Below are 16,246 nucleotides of genomic sequence, written 5' to 3'. Positions count from 1 at the left end.
TTACAAACAAATCAGTACAAAAGTGGCTTAGGGGAGCTGTAGATTGAAAACTAGGATGCATTAGATGAGACATAATTCTTACAAAAATGGAATTGTTAGGGTTCTGTAATGACAGTTGTTGAGACCTTATGAAGAATTTTGTACCATTTTGGAGATTGATTTTTCTAAAAGAATGTATCAGAAGAAACAGTTCACAGGAGTGCAAAGTGGCACAGTATCAGCATAAGCAGGTGCCTGAGGAAGCAAGGAGCTGTAATGTGCATGCCTTTAAAAATGGTGCTGTACAGTAAGAAAGCATTAGTCTTCCTGGAGACTGATGAGGAGAGAAACAGAGACATTAAGGAAACATAATATGGATGCTTTTACAGAAAAGCTGTAGTACAGCATGACACATTATCTCCCCTAGAGATCACAGTAATGTAGGCTTCCAAAGAGAGGCACAAAAGATAAAGCAGGTACCATCTGAGGATAAAGAATGATGAGGTCAGAAATAATGTAGCAAATGATTATGTTTGTCTTCACATAAAGCTTGATGGATGTACTACAGAGGCTATCTTATGAGGCTGCAGAAGTCAAGCTAGCTATGCCCCCTCAATTTGATGTCCATCTCAACTTTACATATGGGAACAAAACAAACCAAGAAAAAACAGTGTAGCAAATGCAGTACTGGCACAAAATACAGACACTGAAATTAAGAGCAACTGGAGTCTGTTACCCTTCACCCCTTCATAATTATACCACTAGAAGGCAGTATCTTCCAGTGCTGTCAGGAATTTCAAGAATATGAGGGGACAACTAGTTGGCTTCATGACACAGGGTGAGGGAACTCTGACTGTAACCCAGGTGAACTGGTTTAGCTAGTGAACCCAGGATCTGAGGAGCTAACTGGGAGGAGAATAGGAAAGGCAGTGGTATTTTACTCACTTGCCCACCTATTCTGAGGGGAGACAGAAAGTGATCATAAGCAGGGATCCTAAGCATAAGTAGCCTTGGTTGTGATACTGTGGTATGCACCCCATGCTTACAAATGACAGAAACATGTACCGACAGATGTTATATTGCACACTGGGCACAGAGGTAGAGAAAGGATGGGGAATGCAACAAAAAATTCCCTATGACCTCATGTATAATGCTACACTGGGATGCCTAACTCTAATTTCAGACAATGGAAAAGATTTTCATCAGGTCTTGGAAGGTCAGGAGTGACTCCCTGCATCACATATCAATGAGATGGTCCAGTGGCAGCTTATGGCCTGCTCCATAAGGACCACAAATATAAAAAAATGAGTTGGGAACTTGTAGGTTGTGGATTTATCTAGCAAAAGTAGTTTATCCAACACAGACTAAAATCTAAACATTTTGATGAGTGGTTCTTGTGTTATAAAAGTCTATGCGTGGTTGTTACATGTTTAACCTTTTTATGTACTTTAATGAATAAATAAACCAAAAATATGTTTTTCTGTCTTTGAACTTATCACGATGAAACTAACTGTGGATGATAAGAATCACTTGTGGGTGGGTGTGATCAAAAGAATAAAAAATGCAAATGTGTCTGCAGAAAACAGGTTGTAATAACACTGGCATCAGCTGAAGTTATTTCGCTACCAGGTGATTAGAAGTGTTAATCATGTAAGAGGTTTGATGGCATGTGTTCATTTTTGTACATAGCAGTTATATGTTATTTTCAGATTTCGTAAATGATGTTTTCTCATGTGTAGACCTACATATTTGACATTTACAAACCCATTTTACTTGCATGTATGATTAAAAAACACTGGGATTTAATTTTAACTATGTCTATGATTATTTATTCCAGTCTTTCAAAAGGAGATACTTCCAACTCACTCAGCTACAGGACAATTCCTATATTATGAATTTTTATAAAGATGAAAAAATATCTAAGGAGCAAAAGGGGTGCATATTTTTGGATTCTTGTACAGGGGTAGTACCGGTAAGTTATCTTACTCTCATGTTTAACACCATAAAAAATCTAATTGCATTTTTATCAGCGCAGAATGCTTTCAAAATATACATTCTAGTTCTTTATATTTTTTCACCATTTAAACATTATGAAATGTTAGTGCTTTTCTGAAGTGATTTGCTGCCTTGATATGCTGGAAGTGTGGTACTTCTCCAACATGAGAAATCACTTTTCAAATTACTCTTTGCTATTGTATGATTATAAACTGATATGGTTGCAGAACTGCTCTGCAGGATATACCGCTGTCCTAACTTACCAGTAAAACAAAACTGTTTCAGAGCTGTTCAGCATTTGAATCTCTGCTAGTAATTTATATTGAATTATTTTTTGAGGGATATATGACCTCTCCTGGCACTTAGTAAACATAACCAGAGAAACTAATCCAGAACAGTATGCTAACCTATCTCAATGTGAGTGTACTCACAAACACATTCACATATGGCATGCACACCTTATACCAGTTTGGAGGATTGCCATTCAGTCTATGATACATCTGTGGAATGATCACGCAGTGAAACCCCCCCATATAGACATGAGGAGGATATGCCATCTCCACAGAACTGAGAACTGAATTGAAGAACCACGTGCTTTGAGACAGCAGTGTCAAAGTGTTCCATCATTGTGGTTTCCTTCTGTGAATCAGTTACCTGAAAAAGATCAATATAGTTTATATTTATGGGCATCAGTTTTATTAAAAATCTTGTCAATTATAATTCCTAAACTGCTTCAAGCACTTTTGAGTTCACTCAGGATAGCACATGACCATAGAGATGGTAATGCTGCTTCCATCAGTATGAACTGGTTCATATGTGAATGGAACTGTGAAGGATTGCTTATGTCATTGCAAGGGAAACATCATTGCTGACCTTGTAAAATACGTAACTCAGGTCTTGTACTTTTTATAATGCATTTCATTACTGTTTTCTTATATATTTTCCTAAGGCATTCTGAAAAAGTGTCTAGGTTAATTGTGTTTAGAAGAGGTTGTATGCTTAGGCCTTGGGCCAGGGTCTGGTTTTCTAGTGCATGGTATCTGTAGCACATCCTCTTATTAATTGTTTACAAGCTACACAGCTTTGACCTCCTTACTACTAGTTGGCATTTCCTGGGAAAGTGCTAGTGGTTCCACATACCATTCTGACTTCTTTTTATTGGTGTGCATTGTCATCAGAGACATGCCATGCTCTGTTTGTGACTTCAAATACAGCTGCCACCTCCTGTCAGTAGGCAGACTACATCCATGGATAACTTTGGTTGTTTTCACCAACAGACCTCCTGTGTAAAGGGGCCTGCTAAAATCTTCCTCCCAAACTAAGGACAGAAACTTAGTCTGCCCTTTCCCTGCTAACACTCTAGTTTCCTGACTCAATCTGTAATCTCCATTTGTTAGGACAGATGTCCTGCCAATGCACTACTAAGTCAGCTTATGTTGAGCATTTCAAGTCAAAATATTTAGTTTTCCTGCACTATTTTATGCATGTGTGTTTGTAAATATGTGCACTCGTTCTTATGAAAGGATGCTACAAAGACAAAAGAGGAAACATTTCCTGCTTATTAATTTACAGATATCAAGTTTGATTTAATGGTTTTAGCTACTTGAATTGCAGGCCCTGAAGTAATCAGATCATTCAGTCTGAGGTTGTATTATAGTGACCGATGCAGCACTGACTGAATGCCTAGATCCTAGCAGCAGCTGTTAGATTGTCGGTCAGTGGTTAGGGTACAGGGTAGATGGAGATGGGTGATATGCACTGACCAGCATCCTTGCATTCAGACCTGTGTTTAATGATGGATATTTTTTTGGCTCTGTGTACTTCCTGTCCAAGGAGAAGAAAGTTTTTTTTTTTTTTTCATTTTGTGACTCCTTGCCCCTGATATCTGCTGATCATCAAACCCTCTCTTGACCAGTCCTTCCATTCATTCCTAACTAGCTGAGAGCTGAGCAAGAGGATAATCATCCAGGCAGTCATCATGGGTGTTTTTAGCATATTTAGGATTTTCTTCCTATCCCTACACCACACACCCACTACAGTGCTATGGAGGGGTGTGCAATAGGCTGCCAAGAAGGACATCCTCTCACTTACAAAAGAGTGTTGCCTTCAAGCAGCCCTAGCCCTACCCATACAACAGCAGTGCTAATCTCTTCATTCTCCACCAAAGAGATTACACTCCCCTCTGTGCTTCCAGGTGCATGCAAATCCCTGTTCTCTTTGACCTTCTCTGCAATTCATCTTGAGCATGGGCATAGCCAAGCACATATATTGTGACATTAACATGCAGTTTTTGAAGCTTACTTTTGTGGCTTTTGTTTGGTGCATAAATATGGTATTTTTCATAATAAGCCACTACAGGGTAAATTCCTTTCCCTTGAGGTACAGAAGGCATTGAGTTTTTTATGTTATGCAAGGTGGTATAAAGGGGAATTCCACTCCACTTGGGGATATGGGGGGACTTTGACACCCTAAAAATTAGAGTTCAAATTCTCTTACATACTACAGATTGCTGATTCATTTAGAATTTAAAACTGGCATTTATACTTGTATTGAATGTCACTCAGCAGTGACTGTTCTTTGTTACCCAGAGAGGCCAGTTGGCCACTCCCCTTCACTGCAACCACTCCCTACATGACTCATCCAGAGCCAGGACCACTAATCAAACCCTTATCACATGAGAACAGTCAGGGCACTATCTGTCTTTGCAATAGAATGAGGAGAAAGTTGAGACTGGATAATCACCCCATACTTGTGAAAAGCCTAAACATTTTAAGACTACTTATTCTGTGACTGGCTCCACTAATAAAGATTTGTTTCACTATTTGAAAAAAAAAAATCTGTGGAAGTACAAAACAGATGATACCAGCCATGGATGAGAAATGAATGCACTGAAATAAAGTTTAAGTGGCAAATTAAAGGCCACACCTAGTTCACAGACATGCTGTAGCAAGTTATCACAATAGTAGATTGTAAAATGTCTCATTATTCAAATGGGATTTCAACATAGATGTTCTGCTTGTCACTTAAACTGCTTTGCTACTTCCCTTTCCATTATTGTGTATTTTAAAATGAGCTGTTATCCATATTACAGTGTTTTGTACACAGTACATGCAGTTGGTATACAGTTTTGCACTATCACTCTGTTGGACTTTGTTAGCTTTAAACTGAATATTATTTTAACCTAAAATACGTATTTTAAAACTTCATACACAAATGTATTAAAGTACTGTCTTATTGCAAAATCGATGTTTGAAAACTTTTCTGATACAGTCAATTATTATACACCAGTATCACTAAGCAGAGAGAAAATGTTTTTTTTTAGAAACAAACATGTCAAAACGCTCATGCACTGATATGATATCTTGTTCTAGCCCACAATGTAAATTTGGGAATCCATCCCAGCTTTTTAATGTGCAAACAATTAACATATGGATATATACCAGTCTGCTATTAAAATTAGATCTTTTGAATGTCTTTAGCATCCCTTCACCAAAATGTAACACCAGATTGTTGTAATGACTAGCATGACATCTCCAGTTCAAAATTCCAAAAATTAAAAGTGTCACAAGTTTGACCCCACTAGTTCAAAATTCGTAAGTTTGAAGAGTATTGCAAACACAAAGCACTACTTTGGAAAGCAAACCCTTAAACCTTAACTTAACTCTAATCATAACCTTAACCCTAATCCTCCTAATATTACATAAAACCAAAAAGTGCAATAGTAACCTAATATCTAACCCTAAAATTACTGACTACCATAACAAATAGCAACCACATTCAAACTTATAATCTCTTAAAATTCGATGCATATACATTTGAATTTATGACCAGTAGGAGAACTGTCATTTCAGAGTGGGAATCATACAAGTGTTGACTCCATTGTATACTTCACACCAAATGTTACCCAGGCTGACCTCCTAACATGTTACAACCTTCTTGCTTCTGCCAGCTGTAAAAACCTCTGAAATGAAGTACAAGTACAGCCTTCTGTGTGACGAACAACAGTGGTTCAGTGGAAGGTACAATACCATCAATGTTTTTCTGCCATTCATGTATTCTACTAAGGATTACTACCTGACTAATAATGTGTTCTTTATTAATTTTACTGTATCTTTCAGGTCTGCCTCCCATTGCCCTCTCCTCTCAGACCTTCCTAAATATGGCCATCAGGAAATTATTTTTAACTCACTTTATGCTTACCTCATTGCTGTATCTGTATACTCTTTCAAACTCTGTCTTCTTAGTCACAGTTTTTTCCTCTCTTTTTAGTTCATTCAAAGGTATTTTCTTAGGATTTATTTCATTTTCACATCAACTGCTATCAGCACTATTGAATATTTTTCTCAGTACATTCACAGTAGCCACAGATTTTTAAGACGGCTTTGTGACCACAGTTGGTGTCATCAGCTGCTGAGTAATACTTGGTTTTCTTTCTCTAGTTTTATTTTACTAGTAGCTGAACATTTTTTGCCTTTTTTCAGCACAGCCATAACAAGAATGCTTTAACAATTTAGTATGAAAATATTGCAGTGATGCATATATAGGAGTAAAGACTGCATTGTGTGAATGAAAGCTTGTGATGTTGGCATATTTATTTATTTTCTGTTTGTTAGCTTGATGGTTCAATCTATATGAACCATTTACAGCCACATTTTAGATATACAACAAAGCACTATATTAAAACATCTTGAGCATACACTGCTAATAATTTGCAAACTGAATTATATGATATTATATCTAAGGTGTACTGCATACAAGTATATTTATAACTAAATATATTCCTATCATTATGGCTGCAATTTATTTTTATATTAAAATTATATGTGGAAGAAAGTCGCAACTCACAATAAGTACACAATTGGCTTGCAACTAATAAGTTAAACAGTAACTATCCTAGCTATGATGATCATATTAATACTACTATAAAATCAGTCAACAGAAAACTAGGCTCCCTGTATAGAATCAAACCCTTCGTCATACCATTATCTAGAACTACCATTGCCCAAACTCAGCTTATCTCTACCCTGTTTTATGCCTCTGCCATTTATACTAACCTATCTAAAAACAACCTTAGCAAACTTGCAACCAGCTATAATAACATTGCCAGATTTGCCACTGCCTCCCCTTTTAGAACCCATCACTGTCACAACCTTAAAGAGCTAGGATGGCTAGAACTACAGAACCAACTACTTTGTCAGCAACTTACTATCACCCAAAAGATTCTCTACCACCCTAACAATACTCCAATCCTCACTAGTCTGATTACCCCATACAAAAATCTGGCAACACTACGCTCTGCTAATAAGCTTCTAGTCTCCAGTACTAAATCTAACAACAAGGCCGGGGACTCACTATTCCCTAACACAGCGGGAGAGACCTGGAACCAGCTTCCTAAGGAACTCTCATCACTTTCTTCCACATTACTCTTCACAAAATATCTTAAAGAATATCTCAAAACACACTGCCTATGCCCCTGCTCTAACCCTAACATCTTATTCCCTATCTCCCACTCCCTTTACTTATCTGCTCTGTTGTTTTATCATGCCTGTCAATTGTAACTAGAACACTAACCCCTTCCTAGCATTAAAAGAGACTTCCTCTCAGCACTGTTTCAAGACTTACTTCTCTAAAAGAACTCACCCTCTATTGTCTAATCTAAAATAATGTAATGTAACTTCCTTTTATTGTATATATTGTATGCTAAGATACTATTGCCTATATTGGAGCTTTTCTCCCTGGGCCTCTACTGAAAATCTACTGTATATAAGCATAAGATTCTATGCCTGTAACCAGGCCTCTGATTTAAAATAACAATTCTTTGTATTCTTTATCTTCTTGATCTTTTTTATTATGTTATCCAATGTTTTTTTTTTTTTATTTTCCAGGTAACTCTGTACACAATTTTTTTTCTCAGTGTTAAAAATGATGAATTTGTTCAACAAACTCAACATTTAGAGAAAGCTTTTATTGCCAGGGGTTATGCTGAGAATGATGTTAGTGAAAGTGTTAGAACTGTTACAGAACTAAGAGGTAAATAAAACACAAAAAGGATCCAAGTAGATGCAGGTGGAAACGCCAAGAAAATCAAAACGTGCTGGAACACAGGACAAATTTATTATAGTAAAGCGCTTTTCGTCTGTGTGGTACACAGACTTCCTCAGACAAAATGCATTGATCAATCACAGCTTTTATACATTCCTGAATTCCCTAATTGACTGAGAACAAGAACAATTAGGGTAAACTAAATTATGGAAAGTCAATGTTACCAGCACATAACCAACTTAAAAATCAAAGCATTATAAGGAAATATGTGTTTAAAAGTAGCCATAGTTAAAAGTAGCTACACTTAAAAATAAAATACATACATATAAAAATAGGCTGCTTAGTAAAATACGAAGGCAGTCCCACAAACAGGCACTGCAACAAGTACAACAGTCAGTTAACCCCAGAAACTGTTTCTTAATGATCTTAATTTTATATGTCCCTAAAGGCAAATATAGGTATGTAAACAAATGTGAAAGCAAAAACCTCTAAATATGCATCAGTTTATATAAAAAGTGCATCAATTCAAGTAAAAAATATACATAAATACGTATGTATAAATTTAAATTTAAATTTAAATTTAAAGAGTATGCAGGAATAATTATGCTTGTATAAATCATACATTCGTATTCGTACTCTCTCTGGTATTACTACCTATATAGAAATGTGTGAACTATCTTAATAAATTCCTCAATTTAAGTAAAGAACTGATGGAACAACCCTGGCCAGCGATTGGGTAGGCATCACCCTTAAGAAGAAATCAGCACCTGCTGCAGAAATATCTCTAGTGCTAGAACTCCTTGAGATTATTTTATATAACAACTACTTTTTACTGGGAGATAATTTTTACCTACAAACAACAGGGGTGGCCATGGGCTCGCCCTGTGGGGCCAGTCTGGCCAATATGGTTATGTCATACTGGGAACGAGAATATGTGTTTAACAACAGTCAAGTTATGTGTAATATTAAGTATTACACACGTTACCTGGATGACATTTTCATTTTATTTAAGGGCAACGAACCTGAATGCAACTCCCTTTTGGAATTCTTCAATTCCTCCACTGACTTCTTGTCCTTTACTTCTGTATTCAGTAAGAGTGCCATAGCCTATTTAGACATTTGGTTAGCGAAAAACCTTGAATTCGGTAAATATGTAGCCAGGATTTTTAGGAAACCAACGTACTCTAACTCTTTACTTCATTACAGCAGCTGTCACCCTAGCTACCAGAAGAGATCTGTTGTCAAGGGGCAGTTAGTTAGGGCTGCTCGTATTGTGAGTCTGGACGTTGATTTCCATAATGAGTGTAAATCACTGGTTGATATGTTCCTACATAGAGGGTATCCACCATCCCTGCTTGACAACTTAGTGAGAGAAGTTACTAGTAAAAGACTAAATGGTATGTACCTACCTCTACTCAGGGTAGATACTGTTGGAGAAAGTACTCCCACTATTACGACCTCTACCCTGGTCACACCCAGTCAGGCTCTCACTGGTAATACATTTAACAGTAACACCAGGTTAATTTTGACTTACAGTACTGACAGTTATCTTACATTTGAAATTATTAAAAAGAATTGGAATATCTTTAGGAATAACTTTGCAGTACTAAGTAAAGTAGGGAGTAAACCAGAGATTACTTTTCGGAGAGGTAAAAACTTGAAATCCTTGTTGGAACACAATGATAATACCTCCACTCGAATACCTGGCATGTACAAATGTCAAAATTGTAACCAGTGTAAGCACGTTTTAGAATCCAATAGGTTTAAGGCTAACAACCTTGACTTTAACCTGCGTTGTAGATCCACATGTAATACCCGCATGGTTGTTTATATTGCACAGTGTCAAAAATGCGAAGGGTTTTATGTGGGTAAAACTGAGCGCAGGTTACGAGAAAGGGTTTATGAGCATCAATATGCTATAAGTAAGGACAAGCAAGAAAATGCGTTGGCTAAACACATTTCTATGTGTAAAGACCACTTCTTTAAATTTATGGCCATTGACCAGTTAGTTGAAAATAAAAGAGGTGCCCCATCCCAGTTACTTCTGGAAGCATTAGAACTGAGATGGCAGATTAGACTGAATGCCTACGCTTTTCCTGGACTAAATGAGGGTTGTTCCATCAGTTCTTTACTTAAATTGAGGAATTTATTAAGATAGTTCACACATTTCTATATAGGTAGTAATACCAGAGAGAGTACGAATACGAATGTATGATTTATACAAGCATAATTATTCCTGCATACTCTTTAAATTTAAATTTAAATTTAAATTTAAATTTATACATACGTATTTATGTATATTTTTTACTTGAATTGATGCACTTTTTATATAAACTGATGCATATTTAGAGGTTTTTGCTTTCACATTTGTTTACATACCTATATTTGCCTTTAGGGACATATAAAATTAAGATCATTAAGAAACAGTTTGTGGGGTTAACTGACTGTTGTACTTGTTGCAGTGCCTGTTTGTGGGACTGCCTTTGTATTTTACTAAGCAGCCTATTTTTATATGTATGTATTTTATTTTTAAGTGTAGCTACTTTTAACTATGGCTACTTTTAAACACATATTTCCTTATAATGCTTTGATTTTTAAGTTGGTTATGTGTTGGTAACATTGACTTTCCATAATTTAGTTTACCCTAATTGTTCTTGTTCTCAGTCAATTAGGGAATTCAGGAATGTATAAAAGCTGTGATTGATCAATGCATTTTGTCTGAGGAAGTCTGTGTACCACACAGACGTAAAGCGCTTTACTATAATAAATTTGTCCTGTGTTCCAGCACGTTTTGATTTTCTTGGCGTTTCCACCTGCATCTACTTGGATCCTTTTTGTGTTTTATTTACTGGTTTTTGTGCTCTGTACAGAACTAAGAGGTGATAGAGCTAAACCTTGTTATGGCAGGAAATACATTAGGAATACCGAGAAAAGTGTACATAACAAAGGAAATGACAAATTAAACGTTTGTCTGTATTACTCCAGTGATGTTAAGTGTTATATAGACATCATAGAGAAACACTGGAAAATTTTAACTACTGATGGAGTTATGAGGAGTATTGTAGATGAGAAACCCAAATTTGTCTATAAAAATATGAAATCTCTGAAACAGCATCTCTGTGCCCCTAAGGGGAGCATGAGATTGTTGAATAAACATTGTACCATGCCCTGTGGATGCTGTAAATGCTGCCAGTATATTGACAGTAGTGGAGAGTATACTTATCCTGATCAAAATAAAATTTATAAGTTTAATGTTCATGCTACCTATGAAACTGCTCATGTTGTATATCTGGCATATTGCCCCACCCGTTTTAAATTTCATGTAGGGAAAATGGACAGGACCCTAAAAGAGAGAATTAAAGAACATTACTATCACGCAAAGAATTAATCCACGACCTTGAAGAAAAGAACCGGGGCTCTGTTAAAGTCCACAAAGCTGTAATTTTATTTCTAAAGTTATTCCAAGAGTCACAGATAGAATCACACAAGCGCTTTTGCTCAGGCAATCCTGAGCTTTATCAAGTGAAAACAAGTTGCAGTGTGTGGTAACCTCCATTAAATACCCTAGCAATTATACAATTAATTAATAAAATCTAATGCTAAAGTGCTCTAATAATTTAAAGTTCTATGTTAAAAAATGTTAATCATTACAACAGCTAGGAAAATGAAATATTTGCAATGACATATACACTTATATAAAAACGAAATAACCATAAAAAACATTTTAAAGTGCCAGTTGCTTAGGTTTTCTGAGCATAGAGATCTAGAATTTCATTGGGGTTGAATGTTGTTAAAAATATTTAAAAATGTGTTTAGATTAGTAATGAATTAAAAAATATTTATTTTGCACTTTTAAAAATGCTGTTAAATATATATAAGGTATTTTTAATGCCCATCTATGTAAAATTTCATGTTGAATTTGATTTATTGGTTGAAGTCATGTAGCCGTTGGTGTTCAATAATTTAGTGTGCTGTGTGGGGATGTTACAATATAAAAGGGGGTCAAATATAGGAGTTACAACCTAGCCCTCCTAAGCTTGAGAACGGGTTTAATGCTGATCATCCCATTCAGACCTGGTGGCTTCCCTGCATTCAGTCTCAACTGCCATAATAATTCACGGTAGCCCAAGGTGGATTCCCAGTCACCACCTCTTGCATCTGGTTCAACTTGTTCTAAGACTAGGAACTGGATTTTGGGTTCTGGGCAGGAGAGTGAATGTTTATAGAAGGCGTTGGTTTCCTTTTTCTTGGTCATGTCGTAAAGATGTTCATAGATACGTTTTCTTAATTCCCTCTCAGTTTTGCCCACGTAGAAACTTTGACAGTTGGTGCACATCCCCAAGTATACAACCCCTCTGGTGGCACAGGTGTAAAATCCAGTAGGGTGTATCTTGTAGTTTCTAGACGGAAGGTAGGGTGCTGTCTCTTTGGATATGGCATGACACTAGGCACAGGCACCACATTTGAATGTGCCCAGCCTTGGTTGTTTTACCTTTGTCCTGTTTCCTTGGTTTCTTTCAAATATTTCCTTTAAATTAGCACCTCTTTTACGAACGAAACTAGGTTTAGGTGGTATGTAGTCCTTTAGTTCTTCAAAGAGGGTTAGGACTGGCCAATGATGTAAAATTGTTTCTTCTAATTCATGGGAATTTGATGAATATGTGTGTGCAAAACTGTTAATGTGAACAGCATCTTTGTTTTGTGTGTTACTGGTCACTAGTGCAAATCCCCCCCCAGTATTGGTTTATAGAGGGATTGTCGTGCAGATTTTACCTCTGCTGCTAGAGTTAGAAATAATTCCAAAGGGTAACCTCTCTCCAAGAGAAGGTTTTTTAAAAATTCCACCTCGGATTCAAAATCTTTCTGCGTGCTGCATATTCTACTTGCTCTGATGAGCTGCCCCTTAATGATCCCCCTCTTTTGATATGGTGGGTGGGCACTTTCAAAGTGTAGCAAGGAGTTAGAAAATGTGGCCTTGCGATGCAGTTTGGAATGAAAGGTTTTCTGATTGTAGTCCTTGTAGAGGGTAATATCTAGGTAATGAAGTTCGTGCTGATCCACTGTGTGTGTGAATTGTAAGAAATTCGTTGTTGAATTGATGTGTGTAAGGAATTCCGATAGGTTCTCCTCAGAGCCAGACCATAAAATACAGATGTCGTTCAAATAACGTCTGTAAAAAAGAATGTGATCTTCCCATGGAGGTATCAAAACGAATGTGTGCTCCCACATGTGCAATACTACATTTGCATAGAAGGACGCACAAGATGCCCCCATGGCAACTCCCTTGCGTTGCCGGTATAGTTCACCATTGAAGAAGATGAAGTTATTGGACAAAACCATTTCCATCATCTCGGTAAGCAAGTTGGACATTTTGTTGCTAAGGGTTGTTTTCTGGCCTAGGAATTGGGCAAACCATTCCAAACCTTCTTGGTGAGGGATGCTAGAAAAAAGATCTTTGATGTCCACTGTAACCATTAAAATGTCTGGTGAGTAGCAAGAGGTGGGAATGTCCTGAAGGAAATGCCAGGAATCCTTGCAGACATGGGACAGTAAGGACGTGTATTCTTTAGTCATGTAATCAATAAATTTTCCCAAGGGCTCGGTCACTCCACCTGCTCCTGATACAATTGGCCTGAATTGTAATGGATTAATTCCTTTGTGGGTTTTAGGTATCCCGAAGATGACTGGTATTCTGGGTTTCTCCACGTGTAAATAATTGTAGACCTTTTCGTTGATAGCCTGTTGTAATAGAAGGTCACTAAGATAGTAATTAATCCCAGCGAAGGCAATGTTGATCTCGTTTCGTGAAACTGTCTCATACTGTTCATCATTTTGCAACATGGTGTGTATGTGGGCTTCGTAATCCTCTGAAAACATAAGGACAATTCCTCCTCCTTTATCAGGTTTCATGACCCTGATTTTTTCTTCATGTAGGTGTTTTATAAAGCTCATTTCTTGTTCAGAAAAATTTGGGTGAAGTAAAATTTCTTGATTATTGTATGCTTTCCTAAAGTCATTTTCCACTAATTTTTCAAAAAAGTGGATTATTGGGTGTAGTGGGGGATTGAAGAGGCTTGTACGCGTTGGGCCTGTTGCATTAAGTGTTTGACCTTTGAAAATTAGGTTTAAATTTAGAGCTCTGGTAAACATTTTTAGATCTATCAAAGCTTGCGTTAAATTCATAGGTTTGGTTGGGACAAAATGTAGCCCTCGGGTGAAAACATCAAAAGCATTCTTGGGAAGGTTCATGTCAGTGTAATTGTATATGGCAAAATTGTTTCTCCTTGAAATAGTACAATTACCCTCAATATTAGTGGGATTTTGACTATGTAAACCCAGATTTGGGGCTTGATCAGTTGTAGGATCATTCAGGGATGTTGGGGTAGTTGATGTATGATGGTTTGTTAGTGGACAAAATTCCAAGACCTCGGTACCTGCCTTTGTCTCTGTCCCCAAACCCCGGTCTGGCCGGGGTTCTGCTGAAAAACCTGATTATTGGTACCCTTTCTGTTCTTCTCTGCTAGCCTTTCACTTCTTCTAGGGCGAAGACGCTTGTGTGATTCTATCTGTGACTCTTGGAATAACTTTAGAAATAAAATTACAGCTTTGTGGACTTTAACAGAGCCCCGGTTCTTTTCTTCAAGGTCGTGGATTAATTCTTTGCTTGTTTTTGGTTTTTTGAACATTACTATCACATTAATAAGCTGTAGGTGGATTGGACACTCTAAATTGGCCCTAGGAGTGAGTGCATGCATGTGTGTGCCTTCTGTGGAAGGTTGGGCACCGGGCTGGCAACTCGACACCGTAAAACTCCACTGCCAATCATGAGCGGACAGGTGATCCGCTGTGGCGACCCCTAACCAGGAAAAAGCTAAAAGAAGAAGAAGAAGATTATCACATTAATAAATGTAGTAATGTCAGTGCCCTGTCTAAGCATGTATTAAGTACAGATAGTTCCCACTTTTTCAGGTTTATGGTGATAGCACGTATCTTCGAAAATATCAGGAAGGGAGATATCAATAATTTAACAGAGCAGATGGAATCCAAATGGATAATTAGGTTGAGAGGAGACTTTGGGCATGGCCTAAATGATAGGGTACCCATTAAACCAAGGCTTAGAGCCAGACGTTTGAACAAAAAGAAATAATATGTGAATTTATGGATTTTACATATGCTTTAATGAAATTTATAGGAATACTTTTTGATATATACTATTGGAAGGATTTATTTGTATGTTTTTTATATACAAACCAATGAATCTGTTTTTGTTACTCAGCTGTAGATGGAATGCTTTTTATAGATGTAATGTACCTTTTAGCAGTAATTGTAGATAGTCATGTGATCTATTGAATTGATTATATAAATGGTTATGTATGTGTTTTAGTATACATCTGATGAAGTAGCTTTGCTACAAAAGCGCTTATGTATTTGATGGTTTTATATTAAAGGAAAGAATTATACTGGACTTCCCTGCTGTCCTTGAATCCTTCTGTGTTTTCTGTGTGGCATACATTTTTATTTTTGTTGGATTCAAGTGCTGGCTGGGATCAGTGGTTTCTGTTTTTACTAAGAATATATATATATATATATATATATATATATATATATATATATATATATATATATATATATATATATATGTTCGTTTTTTTTTTTTTTTTTTTTTAAGAATGCTTGTTTGACTAAATCTTTTTTTTGTTTTTTTTTTTTTTTTTTTTTATTAAGCTTCTCATTTCAAGAGCTTCCTTTCTTTTTAAGATTGAAAAGTCTACTGTCAGGAAACATGCATTCTCTGTGATGCAAGACTGTACTTTGTTGGAGTATATTCTGGACCCTGGTGCACAAATTCAGAAGTTCCAGTTACACCAGTGAATTTGAAACAACTAAAGGACTTTACTTACTTCACCACTGTTATACCAAAACTGTATGATCACCAACCATAACTCATTCAATAGTCTCTTTAAAAGTTTGGCCTCATACACACTGAGCTGGAAAAATCATTACTCTAGGTCACACCATGACAAAAGAATGCTATTAACTCCATCAGAGTGAAAAGTTTACTGTTCCCTTGTCAAGAAAGCTAACTCATCATAATTGTTGACAGCCTCCAACCTAACTGTGCATTTTCATTGTTCCACCTGACCTGGCCAGTGCAACATCCCCACTCTCCATATGTGCCTTCTGGAGTTAAAAGTCATCCTGCTCCCTAACCAGAATGTATATCTTCTGG

General features: G+C 36.7%; 1 protein-coding gene across 7 annotated transcripts in view; it reads left to right on the top strand.

Annotated features, from left to right (window-relative positions):
* DOCK10 (dedicator of cytokinesis 10) overlaps positions 1–16,246 on the top strand; it is a 2,344,342-nt gene that overhangs the window by 1,096,833 nt on the left and 1,231,263 nt on the right. For all 7 annotated transcript variants that reach the window (XM_044070265.1, XM_044070268.1, XM_044070269.1 and 4 more), the window contains exon 7: positions 1,817–1,951. In XM_044070265.1, coding sequence (XP_043926200.1) covers positions 1,817–1,951 — 135 coding nt within the window. The remainder of the gene's footprint in view (positions 1–1,816; positions 1,952–16,246) is intronic.

The sequence above is a fragment of the Protopterus annectens genome, chromosome 4.part1 (assembly GCF_019279795.1).
Source record: "Protopterus annectens isolate FY-2018-M chromosome 4.part1, PAN1.0, whole genome shotgun sequence".
In the NCBI taxonomy this organism is placed as follows: domain Eukaryota; kingdom Metazoa; phylum Chordata; order Ceratodontiformes; family Protopteridae; genus Protopterus; species Protopterus annectens.
Note: the sequence above shows the minus strand (reverse complement) of the source record. Positions and strands in the feature narration are given on the sequence as shown.